General features: G+C 35.8%; 2 protein-coding genes across 6 annotated transcripts in view; one reads left to right on the forward strand and one right to left on the reverse strand.

Annotated features, from left to right (window-relative positions):
- slc12a7a (solute carrier family 12 member 7a) overlaps positions 1 to 19,541 on the reverse strand; it is a 41,057-nt gene extending 21,516 nt beyond the window's left edge. For 3 of the 5 annotated variants that reach the window (XM_056475474.1, XM_056475447.1, XM_056475440.1), the window contains exons 1-8: positions 19,101 to 19,541; positions 9,716 to 9,801; positions 8,722 to 8,853; positions 8,464 to 8,610; positions 5,340 to 5,394; positions 5,109 to 5,239; positions 4,283 to 4,512; positions 20 to 228 (exon numbers count right to left, since the gene is read on the reverse strand). In XM_056475474.1, coding sequence (XP_056331449.1) covers positions 20 to 228; positions 4,283 to 4,512; positions 5,109 to 5,239; positions 5,340 to 5,394; positions 8,464 to 8,610; positions 8,722 to 8,853; positions 9,716 to 9,801; positions 19,101 to 19,224 — 1,114 coding nt within the window. In that variant the 5' untranslated portion in view covers positions 19,225 to 19,541. Of the gene's footprint in view, positions 1 to 19; positions 229 to 4,282; positions 4,513 to 5,108; positions 5,240 to 5,339; positions 5,395 to 8,463; positions 8,611 to 8,721; positions 8,854 to 9,715; positions 9,802 to 11,920; positions 12,332 to 19,100 lie in introns of those variants that run through there. The other 2 variants (XM_056475466.1, XM_056475457.1) reach the window with 2 other exon arrangements.
- A 6,125-nt stretch (positions 19,542 to 25,666) lies between these two features.
- The window catches only part of kcnh2a (potassium voltage-gated channel, subfamily H (eag-related), member 2a), a 97,877-nt gene continuing 96,156 nt past the window's right edge, over positions 25,667 to 27,387 (forward strand). The window contains exons 1-2 of the mRNA XM_056475487.1: positions 25,667 to 25,742; positions 26,229 to 26,459. Of these exons, the coding sequence (XP_056331462.1) occupies positions 25,667 to 25,742; positions 26,229 to 26,459 (307 nt within the window). The remainder of the gene's footprint in view (positions 25,743 to 26,228; positions 26,460 to 27,387) is intronic.

A 27,387-nucleotide genomic window follows, 5' to 3' on the forward strand; every position in this document is an offset into this window, starting at 1 on the left:
GGTGTGCAATTGTTTTTACCTTTTATGGCATCACTGAGCAAGCCAGGAACGGCACTGATCTCTGTCAAATTGTTAAGGGTGAAATATTCATCACATGTTCCATTGCAAAAATGGTACCAGAGCTCGGTAGGTTTGGTTATGTTGTCGATGACCTCCATCTTCAGACACTTGTCAAACTTGCCAGACTTGCCGAAATGTTGCAAGGTGCGGTTGCCTAGCAGACAGATTCTGTTGATCCACAAAATTTCAACAAAACTGTAAGCAATTCCAATCAACCCCATGATATTTCAATCTATCGTATGCAAAGCAGTACTTTAAAACAATACATAATTGCCAGAGTTTTATTTCTCTGAAAAAAAAGAACCTACAAATATCTAGCCTATAGTTTGTTGGATTCATTGTAATTTAACCAACAGTTAAACTGCCATCTTAAAAAAAAGTAACAAAATATCTGCAACATTTACGGTTACTGAACAAACGTTTTATAGGAATTTCAGAATATGAACTTTGCTGAAGGCTCTCTGTCTGCCAATCTGAAGTAAGACCATGTAATATATATGAAGATAATGTTTTTTATTAAGCAAGGGGAATTCTAAACTTTAATGCCAAAAGAATTTGCACTGTAAGAATGTGCAGGGAATATAAACGGTGACATTTAGTGTAAACAGACTTGTATAAGTTCACATCACTTATGATTAGGGGGACACGGGATATTAGTTTCACTATTATTGTTTTTCTATGTAAATATGCACAAGACAGAATCATGCTTTTGACTGCTGAACTAACGTGCCCTTCAAGTGAGTCAGAAATGTTACAGTGTGGTTTTGAATGACCAAACATCTCTAAAACTCAAATTCCATAAGTATTAATTATCAATGGCCCAGTTTCACAGACATAGCTTAGACCTATGGTCTTAAACTCAATTGCTGGAGGACCACAGCTCTGCACAGTTTAGCTCCAACCATCTTCAACTCACACCTGCTTAATTGTCTCTATAGTCTTGTACACCTTGATTAGTTGGATCAGCTCTGTTTGATTAGGTTTGGAGCAAAACTGTGCAGAGCTGTGGCACTCCAGGAATCGAGTTTGAGGCCTATGGCTTAGACTATGTCAGGTTTAGGGCATTGTTAAATTAGGACATTTCATGAATTTGTTATAAAAGTACTTAGTAACTTTTTCTAACTTTTTTTATTTTGGTTTATTTGTATGTTTATATTGTCTCAGACTAACATTTTAGTCTGGGACTAGGCTTAAGCCCTGTTCACGTCAAGGAAAATAACTATAAATGCAATGACGACTACATCTGTGTACACACCAGCAAATTATAATGTTCTGTTTTTTTTTAACTGTCCTCAGTTTGCTGCATTTCTAGTGAATCTGACCAGTGCATCCCGCTCATGTAATCAATCTAATTGAAAGATGAATTTAGCAAATCGCATTTAGTGCAGTGGAATACAAACAACATAAATTATTTTTTGTCAATATTTTTAAAGGAGGCAACACAACAACGACAAAATTACGACATGAAATCTGAGGCACTTTTAATTTTCTGCTTTATTTTCTACCCTGGCTCACATAACTTCCATGCGACATTTATCCTTCCACAAATGGTATAACCAATTGTTTTCCAGTCATTATCTTTAAATAATTTTAGAAAATAAATTAAATTAAATGGATAGTTCAACCAAAATTAACTCTCTGTTAACTTCTTCCAAATCTGTTGAAGTTCCTTCTGTTGAACACAAAATAATATATTTTAGAGGAAGCTGAAAACCTGTAAGCATTGACATTTGTGATTCCTACTATGGATTTCAATGGTTACAAGTTTTCATCTTTATTTAAAATATCTTCTTGTGTCTTCAACAGAATAAAGAAACTGATAAAGGTTTGGAACCACTTGAGGGTTAGTAAATAGTGAGTATTTTTTATTTTTTTTAGGTGGACTATCCCTTTAAGTAGTCTACTTCTCCACAATGTTGCCTGTAGCTTTAAGATGCATGAGTCCTTAATCTATAAATTTAAATGGCTTTAAATGGCTGTCAGTGTTTCTCCGTTCTTTTACATTCAGAATGATTTTTAGAACATTATCTTTTTCATTATCTTCATAGTTATCATCCTTTGTGTGAACAGGCCTTTAAGCCCTGTCTGTAAACCAGGAAAATAATTATTAACATTTCAGAATGAATCACGTGCTATTATTTGGGTTTCATCGTAATTCTTTCTTGTTAAGTCTTTTTTTTTTCAATATTATGTTTCTGACTGGGGCGACGCAGTGGCGCAGTAGGTAGTGCTGTTGCCTCACAGCAAGAAGGTCGCTGGTTCGAGCCTTGGCTAGGTCAGTTGGCGTTTCTGTGTGGAGTTTGCATGTTCTCCCTGAGTTCGTGTGGGTTTCCTCCGAGTGCTCCGGTTTCCCCCACAGTCCAAAGACATGCGGTATAGGTGAATTGGGTAGGCTAAATTGTCCGTAGTGTATGAGTGTGAGTAAGTGTGTTTGGATGTTTCCCAGAGATGGGTTGCGGCTGGAAGGGCATCCGAAGCGTAAAACTTGTGTTGGATAAGTTGGCGGTTCATTCCGCTGTGGCGACCCTGGATTAATAAAGGGACTAAGCCGAAAAGAAAATGAACGAATGAATGTTTCTGACTTGAACGTGAGAGTGTAGTGTACACTCGCAGGCACCCTAATGTAATACACTTTTGTGGAGTTTAAAGCCTGGTCTATTCTCGACACGTTCGCTAGTTCGTTTAAGTGCGTGTGGCGAATGTGACATCATCGCTGTGTTTGCGAAGGTTTGCACAACATGATTTCGGCTGGCGGAGCGCACAAAACTTTTTGAAGTCGAGTGAACAGTATGTGCGGTGCCGCATTTCATTTGAGTTAAATATGAATCACATTGAAGAGATTTTGTCTGAAATTTCTTCATCTTTATGAACCGTCCATGCGTGATCATACGAATAACTAGATGACCAATAATTATTGGCTATAAATTGCAACAGTGGGAAAGGAGGAGCGTTTTTGTTAAAAAGTTTGTAAAAACCTAAAGGATAAGTTTGTTAAAGCCAAAAGAGGTCATGGGAAAAGTGGAGACCCAGGTACACAATTACAGAGATATGTTTTTCCACCATTTATAGGTTTTACACTAGTGTATACATTACGGTTTTGAATTTAAAACAATTTAATAGTTACAAAACTATAAATAAGAAACAAATTTTTTCTGAAAAGGAATATTTCAACCTATCGGTTTACAACATACTGATGCTGTTTTTCTAGGCTTAATTTGTGGAAATGGTCAGGAATGTTGGACCATTATTGCCTTTATAGCATATAAGTAGAGGACAGAAACCAGATAATGCGTTAATTGTGGAGTGGGCTAAATCTAAAAAACATCTTTAAGTGTACTTTTTTGCTTTTATTTTTAAAATAATAATAAATTTGTAGAGCAACCCATGTTTTCTTGTCATTAATATTTTAATAAACTTTAATGTCAAACAAAAGCAAGTGATACATCAAAGTTTTATTTAAAAAAAACTCTTGAATGGTTATAAAAATTCATATAATCATTAAAAATAATTTAGAATAAAAATATATATTTTTTAATTATGTAAAAATCTTCAATAATATTAATGATATGACGCAGTTCCGGAAACGTCCTACCTTTCTGTTTATATGTCTAATTTTACAGTCAGTTTCTTTTGACCACCCCTGTTGTTTTAAAGAATATCTCAACGGCGAACACATCAAGTATAAAAGCCTTGTCTGTTTCGTGAGGTGCGTGCACAGTCAGCGGAGGTCCGCAATGCGGTGCCAGGAGAAAGTATAAATAAACAGTTGATTTCTCTTTGGGGTTTTGCTTGGTACAGACTAAAAAATAAAACAATATCAATAACTCTTGACATTCATTTATAAGACAAAACAAAGATACAAAAAAAACGTTTTTTTAATGACATATTTTGCAACAGAATGCTAAGAACAATGCTGCTTACTAGACTGAATGTGTCTATTGTTTGTGCATAAATGAGGTGGCATTTTGTTTCACTTGGCAACTCATGACAAGCTTATTAAATATGCGAAGGTGTCATGTTTTTGGTTGTGTTTGATCCATATTTTAATCACACCACAACAGCGTTTGCTTGGATGGGTGTCAACACCTACTTCTTCAGCCTGTTTGCTTGGTGCATTCCAGAGTTTATATTCAAATTAACCAAACTAACAAGAAAGTCAAAACCAATCCAAAAGCAAAAAACACACCCTAAATATCCTCGTTAAAAGTACAGCAGTACTCACGTAAAGCTGGATGGTTTGATGGCTGACTGAATGACTCCTGCATAAATGGCCATAATTGACAGCACCACACAGGACAGGAAGACCAAGGACAACTTGTTGACATACTTCACTCCAACAAACACAACCAGGGTCATGATGGCTAAGCAGCATGTTCCATAAATACGCATGTTGTTTTGCATCCCGGTTGGATCATTGGCTTCAAACACAGCAGCAGAGGGCATGATGTATGTCTGCAACAAGAAGAGAGAGAAAAAGATCCACTGAGAATGCATAAGTTAATCTGATTTGGGAGGTTATGTCTGGGGCAACTAAAGGGAAAGTTGATGACTGAATCTGCTGACTCGGGTTAGCCAAATGCTGACACAAGCTTTTCTAGCTAGAGTTTCCATCACCCAGTGTAAATGTGCATATTGAAGTATCGCATGAGAAAATGGTGATCAAAATGCCAGATTTCAAATAAAAATCCCTTAATTCACAAAAAAAAAAGGTATGCTCAGCTCAATTGAGGTACTTTTGGACTGCAAAAAAAGTTCATGTTAATACTGGCAAATGGAAACACATTTGCTGTATAAACTTTAAACATTAAACCCATGACTAATCAGCTGTCTCCGTTATGCTTGCCTTGTTGCCAGGTTACTAGGCTACCAATACTATTGCCAGCTATTCTAACAATTTGATGGAAATGCATCTAATTCACATTTGTTATTATTTTTTTTTTTTTGTGAATTTTGAAAAGATTTGCTTTACGTCAGGATGTAAACTCGACTTCTGTTGAAGCAAATGACTACGGTATTTGCTCACGAAAGTTGGTCCATGTTTGACTTACCAAAAAAATTTCCATGGTTCCTAGTATGTACATTGAACCTGCAAATGTGGTGCCCAGGTAGAAACATAAGCCCACTGCTCCTCCAATCTCTGGGCCCAATGCTCTGGAGATCATGTAGTATGAGCCACCAGCTAAAGTAGAAATGAAATCAAGCTGGATTAAAACAAATCTGGATTTATAATAAAAATAAAATAGCAAATCAAATTTTGACATCGCATCTTGAAATCATACCAGGCACTACACCGTTAGTTGCAATGGCACTCATTGAAATGGCAGTCAGCATGGTCTATGGAGGAGGAAAAAAACAAAATGTAAAACAAGATTTAAGATTTTTTTTTTTTAATTTACAAAATGATTTTGTTAATTAAGAGTGGAAGATATATGATGGTAAAATGCTAGAAGAATACATAATATAGCCAAATGTGTGTGGACATCTGGACCCAAGTAAAACTTATCCAAAAAAATTTTGGAATATTAGATTTTTTAAAGATTTTATGAGTTGTATCCCCCAGGATACACTGACCCTTCTCACGGAGTTTCAGCGTCAATGCTTGACCGAGGGCGTGTCTAAAGTTGGGGCTGATGCGATTGTCATAGCAGCATCAGCCTATGAAATTAGTCCGCAATCGGCTACTGTCTGAGCTGGGGTATTTGCATAAAGCTATCTGATTGGCTGACACTTCCATTGGTGCATGAAAAATTGAGAAATCCCCAACTTCTGCAGTAAAGCAGTGCTGACGGACCCACAATTCAGTTTTGCAACGCTTGACATCACCCATTTAAAGTGAATGAGAAGCGTTGACACTGACACCTTGTGTGAATGGGGCATTAGGGTATGAAAAAAAAGACCAAACCTTTTTTTTTGTTGCTAAAAAAATTTATTCTGCCCTTCCAACTTATTTTCAAAACTGCCAAACATGTTTAATTATCAATTCTAAACAGTGTGAATAAAAGTAACAATAAATAAATATTTAAGTAGGGCTGAACAATATAACCATGATCAGCTAACATTTAACATTTTTTTAAATGATATGTTAACTTATAACTGCCAACAGCCTCTCAAAATACACGTATCCCCTGGATACTTTAGCTGTTTTAGGGGTGATATGATGAAATTGTACAAAATTTCTCGTATTTGTGATCTGCCTTTTCAAGTTATTTTAATTTTATTAAGTTTCAATCTGTCCTTACTTCTATTTTTTTTAATCATATGCATATTTTATTGTTTTTTAGTTTTAATTGATTGTTTATTTTATTAATTAATTTCCTTTTCACTTTTTATTATATCCTTTTATTATGGTTTTATTCATTTATTTGATTTCAAGTTTCAGTTTTCGTTTTATTATTATAGGGCTTCCAAAGTTAATGTGCTAACTGTTATCTTAAATGCTTAACCTCTGCGCAGATAGAAGAATCTTATCAAAGTCAATAGACAGATAACTTTTTCTTGTTTGTACAACCAGTGATTCCCAGAGGTTTGCCATTTTGTCTGATTCATGGTCGATTTTTTGTTTGTTTTGACAACAAACTGTCTACTTCAAGGTACGAACAGTAAGAGTTACTTTTCTTTGATTATAGAAAGGACATGACGCAAGGAGTGAATTATGTATGTACACTATAAACAATGCTGGATTGTGCAAGGAATTGAGTAAAATAGTTATTGGATAAAAAAAAGACATGTTTACAAAGCATATATATGGTAATCTAATGCAGCTTTAAGGCTGCTGCAAAGATTTTTACAATATACAACTAAATATTACAATATATAATCAAATATTAAAGGTACCATATACTGCACTGATTCAATAAGTTAAATTGTTCTCTGAGATCTACATAGTAGGCATGTGGCTTGGGTAAGTTCAAAATTCCTCCAAAGATGGTTTTATATGCTCATTTATTACCCTATTATACACCCCTAGAATCAGAAGGTCCTTATTACCATATTTGAAATGTTGTGAATTTTAATGAACTGAGGGATACGACACAATTCTTAAATGTGCATTTTATACTAAGTGCACAATTATATTCAGGAGTCTTTTTGATTGTTGCCTCAAACATACATGGTAAATTTTACAATAAACACAATAAATTACCAAAAGATACCATTAAACATTAAACTTTATGTCTCTTTAAGGTGGAGCTGAATATACCTGTTACATATATCCTGCATTTTACATCCACACATGTGAATAGATTACTCATGGACTTGTTGCTCAGTGACACATAGAAAAGAATCTGGTGCAGCTCCCATTTTCAGAATAAGAGGCCCACATACATAATAAGTTTAATATAAACTGAAAAATAAGGGAAGAAAATGATTGTTGCATTCTCACTAGAAAACATTGGGGCCTATCAAAGGCAGCCTGGGGTGTGCATTAAAGATCCCGTGTGGAACATATCAGTCTGTGTTTTGAATGCTGATTGTCTGATAATGTGACTGCTCATTCAGGTCACACTGAAGTAGAACATGAAGTAAAGTACATGTAAATGTTGAGGGTGTGCTAATGAATAGCTCGTGAGCAACGCAACAGTCTGTATTGAGTTCTAATTGGCCTTTTGTCCACCAGGGTTTTACGAACGAGGAAACAATGGTGTCTGAGGCTCACTGTATGGCCATTTTATTATTTAACTATGCCAAGTTATACCCAGATTTTCTTTATAGGACACCTTTAAAAATATATTTTAAAGTTTTATTGATTCCTACTGTAGAAAATTATTTTATTGCACTTGTGTTCATTTTTTGACCCAACCCCAGGCTTTGACCAGGCCAGCAAAATTTTTCCACAAACCAATCTTTGTGATGTGCAGAGAGTGATACCAAAACTGTTGGCTCAAACCTCTCTAGAATGGTATTGTTTTGTACATTTTAATCTTTTTTTAATGATTTTTTTTCTTTGCTGTTTTTATTGTCTTATGCTTGTTTCTTTTATTCCTGTTTATGTAAAGCACTTTGAATCACCATTGTGTATGAAATGTGCTATTTAAATAAACTTGCCTTGCCTAGCCTACAGATTCAGGCATTCTATCCAGATTTGTTTTCAATAGAATTACGGTCTTGAGCCAAATCTGATAATTAAAAGGATGCGTTGACATACTTTTGGCCATGTCAGGTATTTCATTTCTGTCTTTGACAAAACTGTCAAAACTGACAAAGCATTGAAGCAGTGATAAAACAATGCCTTCATCCATCTTTTCACAATTAGATAACCTGGTAAACTAGGTTAATGACAAAACTGTCAAACCTGACAAAGAGGAATGACAGAGAAATGCCTTTTCCTGGAATACCTATTTCTGAATACACTGAGACAACGAGACCAGAAACAAGATTTTAAATTGATAAATGGTAAAAACTCACGCAAGCACAACACATGAACACGACAGCAAGGGCCTCCAAGATCCCCGCGGTGCCCACAATCCATGTAAGTCGCAGGAACAGAATCACACCCAGAATGTTCTGCGTGCAGGGCAGGAACACTCCTATAAATGTGCCCATCTGAGGGCCCTTCAAACAGATTGACAACACAAAAACAGCTATGTTAGCTATGTAGGACAAACCGAGATGTCAGTAAAATTTCTTGTTATGTTCTTTGCGCGAGTCTAGTTGGGTTCTTACATTTACAGTGACTCTCTGAATCCCATCCTCGCTCTCAGCCTCCTCGTGCTCGACGACCCCCTGGGTTATGTTGGTGTAGTTGGCCAGTTTGTTGAGGAGGGATGACACCATTGGAGTGCTATCCATCTCTTCCTGTGAGTAAAGAAGTTGATGAAAGGAATGATTTAATATTGATTAATGATTGACTTGTTTATGATTATCCTTAAATCGATACACCTTATTGATGGTTGAGCTAGCATAGACATCATTAATGTAAATAATGATGAAGTTATGCAAAAAAAAATTAGAATAAACATGAATAGCAGATGTAGTGGGAAAATAAAGCATGCATTAGTCTATTAAAAACTTTCTAGTACTGTGCTTGGACAAACAGAACACCATCAGGGGTTGTTTGTTATGTTGCATTGCATTGTGTCCATTAGGACAGAAAATTTTATAACTGAACTGCTATATCTAGCTTATAAATGTACTATATAAATAATTAAATGTTTTCAATGTGAGGTACATAAAGTGCTGGGGAAATAAATAATTGGCATGAACCCCTAACATGCCATGGACATTTATGAGTAAACAATGGCCTTTTGCATTCTACAGACTTTCCTTAATTGGCACTTTTTGGAGGAAAATAACATACTACTTGTAAGACAAAACCTACAACGCATCTGCATGAAGTCTTCATGTTGACAGGTGTGGTATTTTATAAGACATGGTTATTATAGCTTAATTCTTATTTGATCTTTGGATAGATTGTATCTATCCGTTTAAGACAATAGTTTGATTGTTTCATGCATCAAAAATGACAAACAAGTTACATACTTTGGGTTTTTCCCTGCAAAGATATCCTTCACATAAAAAGGTGTTTAAAGCTTTGAACAAGTCAATAACAGTTGGTAATACAATTATATTTAGCCTCGTTAGAGTACATTTTATTTGACTCAAAAATACTTGAACAGTGTTAGCTAATAAACAAAAATTTGATTAAGCAGTGAGTTACCTCATAGAGAGCCATATTTTTGCCATAGGTGCTGTCATCATGATCTGTGCTTATTAGGGAGCTGGTTTCTCTGGGGGTCTCATCACCTGCCGAATGACACAATACACAAATATGTTTTACTTTAGAGAGCTTAAAGGCTATACTAATGTTGCAGTCTGAAGATTTTGAGAAAATATGTGTTTGAAACATTACAAAATGTTTTCCATGCCAAGACCATTTACACAGTGCAATTTCAGTCACGATTTGGTCATTTGAGACTGTAATTCCAGGCTAAAATCTGTAGTGATTGACATGCTTCCCGACAACTGCCTAGTAGCAATAGCCAATCAAATTCTCCCTTCAATGAAATTCTGGCAGTGTCCACTTTCCCGCATAGTGTCTACAGATACAAGAAGCATCAAACTAAAAACCAATAGGAGCACGCAATCTGATGACACAATCAATTTAACTTTTCATTAAAGGCATAGTTGACTGAAAATATCATTTACTCATCATGGTGAGATTTGAAACACGAATTAAGATATTTCTGATTAAATCCGAGCACTCTCTGATCCTCCATAGACAGCAAGGGTACTGAAACATTCAAAGAGCAGAAAGGTACTAAGACAAATCACCAAAACACTCCATGTGTCATCAATGGTTCAAAGGTCATTTTAAGAAGCTACGAGAATACTAACCAAAAAGAATAAAAATACTCCGAAAAAATACATAAGCAGCATGACGTAGCTTTATAAACTTAAATTTGAACAATTGAAATTACATGGACTGTTTTGACCTTTGATGTCTATGTAGGATGAGGGAGATCTCAGATTTCAATATCTGAATTTTGGTTCTGAAAAAGAACAAAGACCTAAAAGGTTTTGAACGCCATGAGGGCGAGCAATTAATGACAGAACTATCATTCTATTTTTGGGTGAACTAACTCTTTAAGGGATGTTGTGGGCAAAAATAACAATACAGGTTGTTTATGTTTGCTGTGAGGAATCATTTCAGAATGGGAGTTACTGGGTGTATGATGACAAACTCTGGATGAGATTTCTTGCGTGTATCTGTTTGTCACTTTTTGATTGTTGTATACAGAAATCTGACATTAAGCTTACTGTGATCTTACAGTGTGACATGGGAATCATGTTCGGGCAGTCTGACATGCAATCATAGGATCACAGTGTGAGCCATGCCCAACTCATTGTGTTAGCTAGTAAATGAAAGTGAAACCTTTCATAGGTGCTGCTGCTGCTACCAAAAAAGAAGATCCATGAGGTACATTTCTTAAAGAACCCAAAAATATATCAATCACTTTGATGCCACTGAAATTCATATACTTTAATATTCCAAGGATCGTTTGTATTCACAAGGTTAATGAGTTTGAGAAACAAGCATTACATTCTTTTCAACTAAAGGCATGTGAGAAGGTAACCAGCACACATTCATAAAAGATCCAGCTTAAACCACAGTTCACCTAACCAGCAGAAGCTGTTTTTTTTCAACAGTGCTATTTTTTTCATGAATTACTACAAAAAGGTCATTCTGTGAAACAGTTTATTGCCTACTGCAAACAAATCTCGCAGGTGTAGAGCAAGAATAACTTAAAAATGCATATGCTATTAAAAGGACCATTTAAAAAGGAAAGTATCAGACCCTTTAACAATATATTAAATGATTAAGTGTCCCCACAGATAATTTATTTTTGCTTGTCAAATCTTCTCAAAGCGCAGCAAATTAATTGCTTTTTAATTGAACTACCTTTATACTTTCCTCCAATCCAAACCATTAGGTTTTACCCATTTGTCACTAAATATTTTTTCATTAACAAAAACATAAAACTCTGTATGTTCACCAATTCTTTTATGATTGTAAATAAGCACATGTCCGTTTATTTTTTAAGCTATAGTGAACGATGAAGGACCATTATCTCACGCATATTTTGACAATTTCCACAAAAAAACATTTTGAAACATTTATACAGCTAATATTATTTTTTTCTACATGTAAACACGAACACCAACACCTTGCGGTCAGCATCTTGAACCCTCAATCAGTAAGTTCAGTTGTGCATAGTTGCCAACTGCAAAACATGATAAGAAACAGTTTACAACGGTTCAAGGAAAAGTAAGACATTTACGTCAAACACTACAACAGCGATGTCAAGTTAATTTAAAACCAGCATTCTATTTATATCGGTATTGGGAAAACATACAAACTCACCCAATATCTGCTCAATCGCACCTGGTTCACACTCCATGCTGACACGGAGACAAAAGCGCTAATGTCTCTCTGACAGACCGTTGTGTCTGTTTGATTGAAGATAAGAAACTCTGCCGGAGTAAATGCAAGTCTCCTCTTACACAAAGTTGTTTCGTGCACCGCTGTGCAACGTGTTTATTTCTTGTCTGTTTTAATCCAGTTAACTAGTTTGACTTAAAACTGACAGGTCTTAGTCAAAATCCATGTTTGTCCACCTGAAGGGAATTAGGCTTGTACCCGTGTTTCAGCAGCTGTGCGAGTCTTATTGCTCTGGTGGCTGCGATTGTATCCAGCATTTCTTCAGCAAAGAGTTTTTCTTCTCCTAAGCTCAATAACACAAGACTGTCATGTCCTCTGTGTCTTTAACCCCATCTGACTGACTGTTGACTGAGTGCGACTTTTATGACTACTGAAGGGAGCGGGTAGAGGAGGGGGGATTAACATTACAAACCAGTTGGTTTGCTGAGAGAACGTGAAGAAAAAGCAGTGTCCTTCAGGAAATATAATATATATATATATATACACATATATATAATTAACAAACATCAACAGTGCAAACTATCAACAAACTTTTAAACAAGTACATTTTTATGGTTAATAAGCATGTTAAAGTGTCTTGACACACATTCCATTAGGATATATTGATTTTTATAGAAGACTAATAATAACCAGAACAAACACACAGTAGAGAATGGTAAACATTTTAAGATTTGATTTGATTATAATGTTTAAAATTATTGTTTACACTTAGTAGTTTATTAGGGAGTGACAATCTATAAACCACTAAGATGATTTAACCATTTGCTGTTATGTCTTTTAAGACAGAAAAATATATACTTTTTTACTTAAAGAGCCCATATTATGGGTTTTTGAAAATACCCTTCCATGTAGTGTGTAACACAGCTCTAAGTGAAGTGAAATATCCAGCTAAGGCTTAAATCTGTAAGTGTACAGTGTTTAAAACTATTGATTCATCTATAAAAGAGTCGACTCATAGTGCTTCAAACGAGTCGTCTTGATAACGAGTCATTAGGTGTTTCGCGATGACGCAGCCACGAAACACAAGCCTCGCCAGTAGTTACGCGCGCAAACCAGGGAGATTTGAAACCTGCGGCCCCGCCCACTAACACAGAAAAACACTAGACACACACACAGACGCCGCCGGTCGAATGAAGTCACGCTGTGCTCAGATGGATAATATTGACAGTCTCTACCCAAAGATGAGTTGTTAACCTGGTACAGTACACGCGGTTACTCTTTATATTCTCTTATCACATGTAAGCCACGTTAAAAACGCGACGCGTGCCGCTTTGTTTACGGATTTAACGTTAAAGGCTTTTGTGAGCTCGCGTTCCACTGCCGTTTGTCGTTGCTATGGCGATCGATCGTAAGCTAGGAGACAGGAGACTCGTGTCACTTTCCCTAGTTCTTCTGAGGAGCGTTGTGTGTGTGTGTGTGTGTGTGTGTGTGTGTGTGAGAGAGAGAGAGAGAGAGACTCGCGTCGCTTTCCCTAGTTCTGAGGAGCGTTGTGTGTGTGTGTGTGTGTGTGTGTGTGAGAGAGAGAGAGAGAGACTCGCGTCGCTTTCCCTAGTTTTTCTGAGGAGCGTTGTGTGTGTGTGTGTGTGTGTGTGTGAGAGAGAGAGAGAGAGACTCGCGTCGCTTTCCCTAGTTCTTCTGAGGAGCGTTTTGTGTGTGTGTGTGTGTGTGTGTGTGTGTGTGTGTGTGTGTGTGTGTGTGTGAGAGAGAGAGAGAGAGAGAGAGAGAGAGAGAGAGAGAGAGAGAGAGAGAGAGACTCGCGTCGCTTTCCCTAGTTCTTCTGAGGAGCGTTGTGTGTGTGTGTGAGAGAGAGAGAGGGAGAGAGAGAGACTCGCGTCGATCTCCCCAGTTCTTCTGAGGAGGGTTGTGTGTGTGTGAGAGAGAGAGAGGGAGAGAGAGAGACTCGCGTCGATCTCCCCAGTTCTTCTGAGGAGGGTTGTGTGTGTGTGTGTGTGAAAAAAGCCTTACACTATGAAGCGCGTGTGCACTGTGACTACTTTTATATAGTTGATTACCAGCTGGGCATTTCACTCTGTCTTGTGCTGAAGCCTGTCACTGTCGACCAATCGCAGCAGGCTGTCATCGGTCCAATCAGCGCAGATTAGCTTCGCGCTGAGGAGGGGGTTGGGAACAAATGAATCGCTGAACGATTCATATGGGAGTCGTTGGGATAATTACGTAAAAATAAATGCAGATTATAAGACCATCAAAGTGTTTTATGACCTTGCATGCATATTAGACTGTTGTTGGAGACCCTTACAACCTAAATATGACCCTATTTCATGTATAATATGGGCTCTGACCCATCCGAGGCTCAAACCAGCGACCTTCTAGCTGTGTGGTGATCATGCTACCCACTGCACCACCGTGACGTCCAGCTATAAACTAAAAACTATTATTTTTTGTTTCATAGTTTAACTTAAAAACATTTAATTCAGCAATAATTCAAAATCTTAAAAAATTCTAAGCATCTTTAAAAAGAGGCCAATCTTATGTCTGTGCTTCAAGCCAATCATTGTTACAATATGTTGGAAATTTTGATTTTCAATAAAATTTCATTTCATACATGATAAAATTGTTAAATGTATTTCAATTAGCTTATGTTTGAGTACGATATGAAATATTTATTTCCTAGGCCTGTGCTGCTATTGGATTTAATTTCATGTTTCTTCCCACAGTGATAGCAGAACAATAACAGAAGTTCACAAAAAAAGGCATTCAGGGCTTCAGAAACATCCCTTTCCTGAGAATTCTTTCCGTGTAGCTTGTAAATTGTGTTTATAATCCTGCACACAGCTAATTATGTGTATAAATAAAAAAATCCCAAAAGGACTCATTTGCAATGTTTTGGAAAGCTCAGAGTTGGCTTATATTTCTCAAAACTTGAATTATACTCAGTCTGGAACATAATACATATTGTTCTGAATTTTTGTATAAGATTTTCTAATGTTTTTGAAAGAAGTTTCTTATGGTCAGCAGCAAAGCTTAAAGTCCTGTTTGTTTGTTTGTTCCACTATTTTTATTTTTATCCTTTAGCACATTTGCAAATTTTAAGGACTCTGCTATGCTTAAAAAAAATCCCAAGAGGGTTTAAAGACATATCAGAAAAATAAAAAAACAAACAATGAGTAAAATATTGTCCAAGAGGTCTGTTTCACACCCCAACTGCAGACTACTGTTTGGTATGAAATTTCTGTATAAGATTAGATACAGTCATTGATGATGTCACAAGATTACATTTAAGATGGTTCTTATCATGACTAAAAGTTAACAGATACATTTATCTTGGGACATGTTCTTATTGTGGAAATTGTTACCATGGCAATACATTATTTTACTTTTTAGGTTTAGCCATGGCTTTTTAGAGGCACTGTAACCATAATGTTTTAATTTTCATGGTGTTTTGCAAACCCAACAGAGCCATTTCAAAGTTCCTTACACAGATGTTTATAGAGGCTTTATAGCACCACATAGAACATCCATTTTCAGTTACGATCACTTCACCAAGCTTTGAATATTTTTAAAATCTCATAAACCAATATTGATTGAGAGATGTAAAAATATGTAAAGCATCATCACATGTATTACCTGCACTTTAATGTGATTTATATAATAGTACAGAAATGTTCATGTTAAAATTTTAAAAACAGAATTTTTTCTTGTGTATCCTTACAATTTTACTGCAAAAAAGGCCTAAAGGCGAACATCTTACAGTTGCCCTTTTACTTACTAAAACATAAAATAAACTGTCAATCAGATGTCAGAAAATGTGCAGTAAATTATGCAGAACAGGTTTTCCGGCAGTTTTTGAAGAAAATTTTTTCTTGTAGAAAAAATTATTTACTGTAATATGCAGTGTTGGGGTAAAACATTACAAGTAATGCGAGTTATGTAACAATACTACTTTTATAAGTAACGATTAAGGAAGCACATTACTTTTAAAAATTAAGTAATAATATTTAGTTTATAATTTATAGTTACTTTTTTAAAACATTATTTTTATTTTTAAAACATTATTTTTTTTTAAGGTAAATGAAGGTTATACAGTGCTCCAAGTTCTGAAAGAGATCAAGCCTCAGTCAGGTCCAAAAAAGTTACGCAAAAACAACGTAACACATTACCTACCATAAAAAGAAACGCAGCTAGTTACTTATTTGGGGAGTAACTTAATATTGTAAAGCATTACTTTCTAATGTAATATGTACATGACAGGTAAAAGTCTTTATTTGATCAATGAGGATAAAATTTTCTACAGATTATGAAGTCTTTACAGTCATACCAAGATACTTTTACAAGCACTTTCTTGTTTCCAAATGGAAACAGCACAATTAAACTTATTTTTGTCACAGTTAGTTATAAATAGGTCATTTTAAAGGAAGAGGGCAAATTCCATAATGATGACCTATGAGCGCTGCCACACACCCATACGAACACATTAACACAAATAAAAGAAGCATCTGCATTAAACAATACTTATGAGAATGAAAACTATAAACTTTAGGATAATAGCGTGTGTGGGCTATAAAGAAAATGAAAGAACATTGAATAACTGCTGGTACTGCAGACCACAATTTCCTATTTTCATGAAGTTACATAAATAAAATAGGTATATTTGTTTTTTGTTTCATTTTGTTTATTTATATCTTGTTACAAATCTGTGAGACACTTTCTTTGTTTTGTTTGTGGAACATAAAATATAATTTCTAAAGTGCCTTAGCTTTTTTCAATTACACAAAGACCCTATTTACATGGGTGACCAATTTGTTTTAGTCAATCACATTACAAGTAAATGAGAGACGCAAGTGGTTGAGACACTGTTTTGTCCATCTTCCTGATTTCTTTAAGAGAAAGGTCCATAAACTGATGAGTGTACATCTTTCAGTGTAATATTGTAAAGTATGTTTGTGCAACTTGCATACAAACATGCAAATAATTAGTGGTAAATGTCATGAAAAAACAGCTTTTGTATCTACAAAACCATGTCAAACAATGCGGGCTTGTGCTAAAATCATTGTGCTTTTTTTCACCTTACACATCACAGTGCCATACTTCAACATAATAATTCTCATATTATTCAAGAATTAAATGGCTTGTCTTTTGTTGTTTTTTGCAAACACTCTGTGGATTGAAAGTGCCAGGTCAAAAGCATATTTAACTAAATTATGAAAGGCAAATCCTCAAAAAGAACCATTTAGAGATCAGTTAAAAAAAATCTGTTTTTTATTGTAGTTAATATTTGTATTTTAAAGAACATTAAAGACCTATTTTACACCTTTTTCAAGATGCAAGACAAGTCTTTTGTGTCTGCAGAATGTGTCTGTAAAGTTTCAGCTCAAAACACCCATCAGAGTATTTATTATACCTTTCAGAATATTGAAATTTTCTGCTCTGAACACAATGTAGTTGTTTTAGTTGCCTGTGGCTTTATTGCTGGTTCTCTCTGCCCACCATTCCCCCGTGCCTGTCAGAGTGTGCCTCAACCTCCGCCTCGTGTGCGTCAGATAAACAGCACAGTGACAGACATGAAGGAAGCAGATCTCATATAACGTCTGTGAGAAATACTACAGTGAAAACTTTCCCAATTATTATTTGATGTCTTTGTTGTGGAGTTAATTTAAGCATTTCTGCAACGATGAGTCACATACAATGTTGTTACAAAGTTCACGCATATACACACAGATCCACACACACGCGGAGCGCGTTTAACTTATCAATTAAACTTATCAACTGCGCTGTTTTTGCACGGAAAATGTGACAGGAAACACATTACTAACCACTGATGTATGGATATCCGTTATGTTGATGTACAAAATAAACCTGATTTAACGTCAACAAACCGGGATTGAAGCGTCTTCTTTTATAATTGTACAGACATGCAGCTTTGGTGATGAAGTAAAGTCGGTAAAAAAAAACCCCGCTGTAACATTCCCAGCGGTGAAACATTCATTGTTTTAAAAACGTTCTAAACTTGTAAAACTCATTCTTGATCACATTTGATGATGATTGATGATCACATCCAGCTGAACAGATCTTTTAGTCCCAGTTCCTTTGCGCAGGTCCTGTCTTGTTAATATGATTTTATGCGTTACTACAGATATACGCTAATACATGGCTGTCAAATAAATTGGTGGGTGCGGAAACCGCACTCCTACATCAAGTTGCGGTCGGCCTCAAAATGGGAGGGATTTAAATCCTATTTTTACCTCAGAAAAAAAAAAAGACTTATTGTCCTTACATCACTCCAATATGACTGTGGACACACTATATCTACACAAAGTTCTGTCCAAACAGCTTGCAAAAGATGATTTTCATCATAGGTGCCCTTTAAAGATCCTGTTGTACTAGACTTTGTGTAATTAAAATGTTCTAATAATGATTTTCATGTTGCTATGGATGTTTATACTTGTATTTAGCATTGTCCACTTTTGATCAAATCAGAATTAGTACTTATTTTGTACTAAAACTATTTATTTTTTTACTTAATTACTAACTTGTTTATTTGGTGCTCTACGGAATAAAACATTGTATGATTAATTGGAACAATAAGGAGGTAAGTAAATAATGACAGAAATTCATCTTTTTTTTACATTGACATTAAATTACACATTTGACAAGCATTAATCCAAATTAGTTTGTATTGCATTGCATTGCATTGCATTCAGAGTCCAGGTTTAATTTTTTGTACCAGTTTTGTTTTATGGACGAGCTATCCCTTTAACTCTGAGAGGAACACACAAAAGAAGGAAAATCCAGAGCTAAGGAATAGATTACAAAAGTACACTTCAGGTTAGTGCAACTGCAACCTTGGCTTTAAGCTCTGCTTTGTGGTGTAACAGTATGCAATTTATCTAAAAATAAACAGCGAAAGACGTCACAGACTAGGAGAGAAACAGGAAAATGGAAAAGGGGCGTCAGGAAACTGCCACTTGTTTACACTCCATGAGGATAATGTCACAAACACATGGCAGTAAACATGGCACTCGTTTGCTTTTGAGGATGGACCAACAGCACAGTTACTTTACTTTAAAGAAAACACAAGCATTTAAAAGTCTTGCTTCCTCTGTTTATACAAGTCCAGACATGACTTTTTTTAGAAAGCTCTCACCTGAGTAGTGCCCTGCTACCGTTTCTGGCTCCTCCTTGTCCTCTTCTTTTAGTCCATCTCCATCACAGTCTAGGTCTGATAATGGGGTGTCCTCCACCGGCACCACGGTAAAGTTAGTAGGCATCTTTCCCTCACACCATGTGCTCTGTTTTATTTCTTAGGTCTTTTTTTCTCTCAGTCTCACCCCAAAACTCCTGGACTCGCCAGAGTGCGAAGTTCTCTGACTTTTTCACAACTGTTGTTCAGACGCGGTTGCCCACGTGATGATCCCTTACAACCAAATAAGGGGTTACTCAACTCCTCCCTCCGATGCTTCGGGTAAAATGTCTGCCCTACCACAGAGCTGGTGCTTCCTCTTTTGTTAATGCGTTTTCTTCGTTGTACCTGAGAATGCTGAGAGGGAAGTCGCGATTCTTTGTTAGCTGTGGCTGAGTCATAGAAGAATGCACAAAGTGATGAGAACAAAGGGCTAAGCACAATGTGGTATTCCTTAATACCAGCCCACATTTCTGCCCCACCCCCTCCTGACATCCCTCAAAGGAAACGTGTTCTCTACAATCACTCCATTCAGGACTGGATGTGACGAATGTCGCTCCTGTTTCTTTTGCACAGCTATCACTAAAACTGCTTGGCGATTTTCTGTTTGCACAGATTTTTGAAGATCAGTGTAATTCTCCTAAAACGTGTTTGAACCAGGCCTAGAAAGTGACTCGCTGTGTTTCCAGGGTGTGAGCAGTAACATACGCTGAAAGGACTGATGGGTCCATGCTGACAGCACACAACCAGTCATGTGAGAGTGGCTGATAAATGTCTCGGTGGTGGCACTTTGCTGAATACACATAAACAACCTCCATAGCAGCTATACAGCTGCCGTGATTATATATATATATATATATATATATATATATATATATATATATATATATATATATATATGAGTATGTGTGTGTGTGCGTGCGTGTGTAGTTAAGTTTGCACTCAAGACTAAAAGAAATCTCACTAAACGGCTGTAAACGCATAGAAAAAGGAGCATTTTATATAAGAGTTTCCATTCTGTCATTGGTCGTTTAAACCTGTGGGTTGTTCAAAAGTACCTTTATTTTTAATCATGTGATGTGTTTTGCACGCCAGCAGATGGCAACATCTGTTTTCAAATAGACTGCGTTTGTACTCTTCTCATAATCTTGCTAGTGGTAAAAGCGGTGTTTTTACAATGTCAGACAGAGACAAATCACTTTGTATTTTTGTTGAGAAAAGTTCGAGAAAAGAGTTTTCTTATTGTAAAGAACCTTTTTACACCATGAACCCTGCTGAAACAGCAAATGCTGGTAAGGTATGGTTTGATGCTGGTTAATGCTGGCGCTTTGCTGGTCAAGGACTAGCACAAGACCAGCAAAAACATGTAAGGACTAGTAAGGAACCAACATAAACTAACATCAAAACATCCCTTACCAGTAGGCTTATATGCCGTTTTTTTTCTGCAAGGTAGGGTCGTTTCTGAAATCAAAAGGATCTGTGTAATTATAAATGCTAATAAATAAATACAAACATTTGAAGCCAACAAAAACCGTGTAAGGTCAGTGTAGGGGTCATGATTTTTTTAGCAGTTTGTGTAATATATATGCATCGATTTATTAAACATAACTTTTTAGGCATAATGATGCGATCCAGAAGTATTATGTTTAAATTCAAGATTATTCATTTCGTTAATTTTTCTTTGGATTAGTCCCTTTATTCATCAGGGGTTGCCACAGTGGAATGAACCACCAACTTATCCAGCATATGTTTTACACAGCGGATGCCCTTCCAACTGGAACCCAGTACTGGGAAACCCATTACACCCATACACTCTCACATTCACACACATACACTACAGCCAATTTAGTTCCTCCAGTTCACCTATAGCGCATGTCTTTGGACTGTGGGGGAAACTGGAGCACCCGTAGGAAACCCATGCGAACACGGGGAGAACATGCAAACTCCACACAGACATGCTGGCCTAGCTGGGACTCGAACCAGTGACCTTCTTGCTGTAAGGCGACAGTGCTAACCACTGAGCCACCGAGTCAACCGTGTCAACAAAGTTTACAAAGTCAACAAAGCTTAACAAAAGGTGCACGTTACTGCATTATGATCAAAATCAGAAAAGATAAGAAGCTGTGTATAGGGCAGACACTGTATGTGAACATAGTTAAACTGCAGTCATATACACTTTAAAAACTAACAGTCAACTTTATCAGATGAAATAAGTGTAGTTAACTCAAAATTAACAGAAAGTTAATTCTACTCATTTGAAAAGAGTTTTGAACTCAGCGTTGAAGGTAATGAGTTGATTAAATACTTCATTACTTTAACTTACAGTATATGGAGTAAGTTCACAAAACTCATAAAGGTTAGTTTTTAACTCAAATCCTTTGTCACAATCGATTTCCTCAAACGATTTGAGTTGACTTATATAGTTTTACAGTACTCACTTGGTTTGAGTTCTCTTTATTTATTGGGTTTTACTGTGCTCAAATTGCTTTGTTTACTCAAATGGATTAAGTTCACAGAACTAATTAAGATTAGTTTTTGCACTTAAATGGTTTGTTGCAATCGGTTTTCTAAAATGGTTTGAGTTACCGTAACTTATTGGGTTTTACAGTGTAGTATAGTGTCCTTCAAAAAAAGGCGATGCCTATGTGTACATGTTCAATGAAGGGCATTAACTGCATGTTGTCCTCAAAGTCCTTGGATCGTTGGCATCATCTCTTCACAGGTCTTGAATCTGATCAAGTGGAGCTGCACAATCTCAAGAGGCCTCGAGATGGGCATCCCTAGATGGAAATAGAAAGCAAAGATAATAATTAACGTAGGTGCTGTTGATGTATTTGAACAATAGAAAGTAATGTCAATGTGAAAATGCTTTTGAAGAGCATTTCACTGCATTTTCAAATTCAGATCTTTTTTCTTTTATTTTCTCCCAAAGACAAATATAATATGACCAGTTTCACCAAACAGTGACAGATTTGCATCCCTGCAGTGATAAATAGATGATCACGAAAAACATCTGTGAAAAAGTGTATTTATTTATTATTTATTATTTGATATGCAAAAATTATTACAAATATTTTGCACTACTTAAAAGGCAGATCAACCCTCACCTCCCTAAAACCCATTTTGTTTTGATGTCCTTCAGGAGGGATCAAGTTTTAATTAGTATGGTCAAACACCCCTGTAATTCGTATCCTGTGTAAGGCTAAAATAAAATTGCATGTTGAAAGACATCATTTTGAGAAATTATAGACAGTTGAAGAAAATCTATTTACTATCTATTAAAAACAAATAAATATAGAAATAAACTTTCATTTTTTTCCTTCCTACACAGGAAACTTCAGCATTTTACCATGCACTCTAAATAGAATATTACAGACTGTATAATGCACATCCACACACCTTGACCTGCACTGTGATTAGATTCTGATAAGACTTTAGTTGTGTTAGAACTGAGTTCAGTCTTCTCATATCTCAAAGTATTTGAAGCTCTTCAAACTTTGAGCTTAATTTGAAAGTTTTATATGTATTTAGAAAACTTTACATGTATGAGAATAACCAATTATTTATTTATTTTGTGTAAGCGCACATGAGAGAATTGGGTTTCTGAGAATACTAAAATTTTACATAGATTTCTGTTTACTGATCAAACTATTTTTCATCCCAGTTATATATGAAAACTTTCCCAGTGTCCTGATATTTTGATATCAATTTCAAAAAGTGGCCTTTAGATTTGCTCAAGAACAGTGCATAAATAGTTTCATTTTCATGGAAAGCTCAGTAATATTCTCAAAAATATTGTTTCAACATCTTCAAAATTAATATTTTCTTCACTGAAGGCTCTACCAACAAGTATAATTGCTTAATAATAAAGCCATTCAAACAATACCATTTTTTTTTTTTAATTTATTTCTTGAAGGGTTTTTAAAGGGTGCAGTAATTATGTGAAACGACACATCATCATTGAGTGTTAGACGTTGCCATCTTGTGGAATATGGCTGCATTGCAATTATTGAGTCTTGTACAGGACAAATACAGTATATTCCTTAGAGATACAGATACAAACATTCTTTAATAACATTTTATTTTTGGCTGTTCATAAATAATGGAAAATGTTGTTGATATTTGTAATCAGCAAAACATAGCCCTATCAAAGGATCACACCCATACCCACAGTCTTGTACACGCTATGCAACACTGACAGAGTCACAGTGCTGGAATCTAATCAGTTGTGCATGTCACCCGAAACTATGATTTTATCGATAAGTGAACAAATTTTATGTGTGTACTGTATGTTATAAACAGCTCATTATCAATGTTGGAGAAGTTATTCTGAAACTGTAGCTTGATAATCTACAAGCTAACTATCAGCAGCTAAGCTTCAGTCAAACTACACTTTTAAAAATGTATCTACTCTACAAGTAACTTCCTCCAAGTAAACATCGAAGCTGTGTTTTTCACAAAGGTGTATTTTACAAAATAGTGAGTACAATTTTAAAACGTAGCTACTGTCAAAATGTAGCTAAACCAGTGGCTAAACTACTTGTAGCTAGGTACTCCCCAACAGTTATAACATAGGCTAAGAAGCTAATAATATTATTTGACAAATGTGATCCAAATAAGCTTATAGCAGTCACTAAAAGAGAAACAACAGTTATAATTATTATTATGAATTTACTTGCCTCGCTCTTCGGACACTCTTTTGGGAGCCAACTCTTGATCAAGTGAAGGAGGTTTAGATGCCCCTTTAAATGAATGTCTTTTTACATTAACTGAAGTGAAGGAAAATAATATTGCAAACTATTGCAGTTATCTCATGTTAAACTAAACTGTATTGTTACCTCAACTGTTACCTCTTTTAGATAATAAAAATGCAGTTGATTATCTGTTTATGTAGTTCAATGTGTATTGATGACATAATCAAATACTACACAAAAAAAATATTTCTGGTGCTTGTTCAAACTACCTGTTTAAAATTAGCTGAAACAACAGAATTCTTGTCCTTTCTTTGGCTAATTTAATTGTTTTATGTTCAGTCCACTTAATTTTGTAAACCCCTGAGTTAACTTAAGTGTTTTGTGTTGGGACAGCACGAAAGAATTGTATTGGTCCAACTACTGTACCTGGTTTGGGGATTTGTAGTTCCCAGCATGCTTTGCATGGAATTAAATTAAGAGAGGCAAATGTTGACAATAAAAATAATCTTGGGTGTTTAAAGTTAATCAAAAGACTTTTTAGAGTTTAATCTTTATTTTAGTTTTTAGATTTAGAAGACTTTCATGTAATGCTTTGCGTTTTGAGATAAACACCTTGTAGAAGCACCCATGCTTTGGGTGTTGGCAGCTTAATTAATACAACTGCAGTTTGTTGCTTTGCTCAGTGAGCAATAACTGTCCTAAAAGTAGTTCTGAGATCAATCTCAATCAACTGTATATGTAGCTCATGAAACATGCTTAAAAATGGCTTTTTTAGTTCATTTGGGATAACTTCAAATAAAACAGAGACTTTGAAATGTACGACAGATAATAGACATATGTGATATTATCAGACCTTTGAGTTTAAGTTAAATAAAAATACAAATTTATTGAAACTTTTATTTGATAAAATTATGTTGGACCAACTCAAATGCATTTATTTGTGTAAATTGTTTTTTAGTTGGCGATACAGCCTTCAATTAAATTAAGTTCATCCCATGAGTTATTTTTTGAGTGTATTTTCTTATTTTAAAAATGCCTTAGTAAATGCAATAATAACATTAAAATGAACACAGCAGATGTATATATTTTAATAATTGTAGTAATTTCAAGTTAACAAATAAAACCTCTTTATATTTTATATGTATTTATAACTTTAAATGTTATATGCAAATGCATGTAAATCATCTGGAGGTCATTCCATTCGTGTTATCCAAACACAGTAGACCCAGTAGACCCTTAGCTTTTCTGCTACCAGTTGTGAGAATTACAGCTTGAGCTCAACCTATTCGAACTTACAATCGCGGTATGACACTTTAAATCGGATTTGCGCTCTCAGAACACTGACACATGGAGAGGTAACATCAGGATGAGTGAATCATGCGCTCCTCCACACCCTTGACTCTCCCCCTCCCCAACGATCCTCTCACTGCCTCTCCATATTCACTATCAATCTATGCAATTTTAGTCAATTTTATTTTTAAACGCTTCCAAACACAGAGAGGGGCTGTTTTGCGGCGCGTCGGAGAAAGTGATTGAGTGAACTGGGACAGAAAGTTAATTTGCATCCATTTGCAAACAAAAAGGGAAGCAGGTGACGTGAGGTAATTGGAGAGACGGCTGATTTACTGAGCTCGAGGATGCGCGCACTGACAGATTTAACGCGTAATCACTGGAGACTTTGAAGAGACGCGCTCTCGTGCTGCTTTTACGTCGATGGGGTGTGAAGGTAAAGCTTGTGTGATACTTCGCGGAAGAGTCGATATATCGCTCATATTCAAGCAAACACAAGCTGTCGAGGAACTTGCAGAACTTTTTGCCCTGCTGTGGTAGGACAACATGCCTGTACGACGGGGACACGTTGCGCCTCAAAACACCTTCCTGGACACCATCATTCGCAAATTCGAGGGTCAAAGTAAGTGAATGACTTTTATTTTAAGAACGTGCATTGATTATGTTGTTTTTAAAACAGTTTCTAATGCTGATGACTATTGTTATTATTAAATTTTATACTTATCTATGTCTTTGTTATTATTGAGATTTTGTTATTAATATTATTTTATTATTAATTGTCATTGATGATTATTAATTGTCATTAACAATAATGTAATTTATAACTTCACTGGAGTGAAAGTGTCAGAGCAGCTAAGTAAACATTCACTTTTACTATCTAAATATGTAAGAATTGTTAATTAAATATAATACTAGTTTTACTTTTATTCATATTTTTAAGTAAACTATTGTATGTACAACCAAATGATTTAAAATTTTCAGTAAGCTGCTGTTTCAGCAGATCTTTTAATTGAGCTAAACATTCATTCCGAACTGCAGCTCAATTTTTCTTCCTCACAGAGGTTGTTAATAAAACTTTAGCATTTCTATTTGTCTTGTACCTCAACAGATCGCAAATTCATCATCGCCAATGCTCGAGTTGAAAACTGTGCCATCATATTCTGTAATGATGGCTTTTGTGGGATGTGTGGCTACACGCGTGCAGAGGTCATGCAGAAACCGTGTACCTGCAGTTTTCTGTATGGACCACACACTGGACGACCAGCGGTGGCCCAGATGGCCAAAGCCTTACTGGGCTCTGAAGAAAGGAAGGTGGAGATCTCCTTATACAGGAAAGATGGTAAGTTTCTCGAGAGTGTTTCTTCTATTTGTGTGTTTTGTAGGTGATGGTACAGTAATGCCTAAAATGGCAAAACAAAATCCTAAAACATGGCAGGTTTAGTAGGGTAATATGTCAACAGTCAGAAACAAGAACTGTGAATAAACATCTCAATTTTGCCAGGACAGCTTTTTAAAGTGTCCAGACTTTAAAAAAACAGACACATCATGTTTTGTCCTGTATTCATCATTCATAAAATGACATTATTGCTGAGAGAAGTTAGATGTCTTTTACCACAAATAAAATAAAAATCGATCATATTAAATATATGTAACTACTGACCACAAAACCAGTCATAAGGGTCAATGTTTGAAAAATGAAATGTATACAGTACATTATCTGAAAACGTAATACATTTGATTGAGGTCTATGTACACCACCTGACAAAAGTTGTTTTACCAAAATACAATATGATCATGCCTTGATTTTTAATTATTTAATTAGGACAGTAAGGTCTGACTTTGCTTAGACAAAATTCTTGTCACTTAACAGAAATAATGTACAGTATAGAACATAAATTCATGGTGCAGTGAAAAAAATATTTAATATTGTGTATGACTCCTATGAGCTTGGAGGACTGCACCCATACATCTCTGCAATGACTCAAATAACTTATTAATAAAGTCATCTGGAATGACAAAGAGATTCTTGCAGGACTCCCAGAGTTCATCAAGATTCTTTGGATTCATCTTCAATGCCTCCTCCATCGTACCCCAGACATGCTCAATAATGTTCATGTCTGGTGACTGGTCTGGCCAATCCTGGAGCACTTTGACCTTCTTTGCTTTCAGGAACATTGATGTGGAGGTTGAAGTATGAGAAGGAGCGCTGTCCTGCTGAAGAATTTGCCCTCTTCTGTGGTTTGTAATGTAATGGACACCACAAATGT

This window comes from Danio aesculapii, chromosome 2 (assembly GCF_903798145.1).
Source record: "Danio aesculapii chromosome 2, fDanAes4.1, whole genome shotgun sequence".
Classification (NCBI taxonomy): domain Eukaryota; kingdom Metazoa; phylum Chordata; class Actinopteri; order Cypriniformes; family Danionidae; genus Danio; species Danio aesculapii.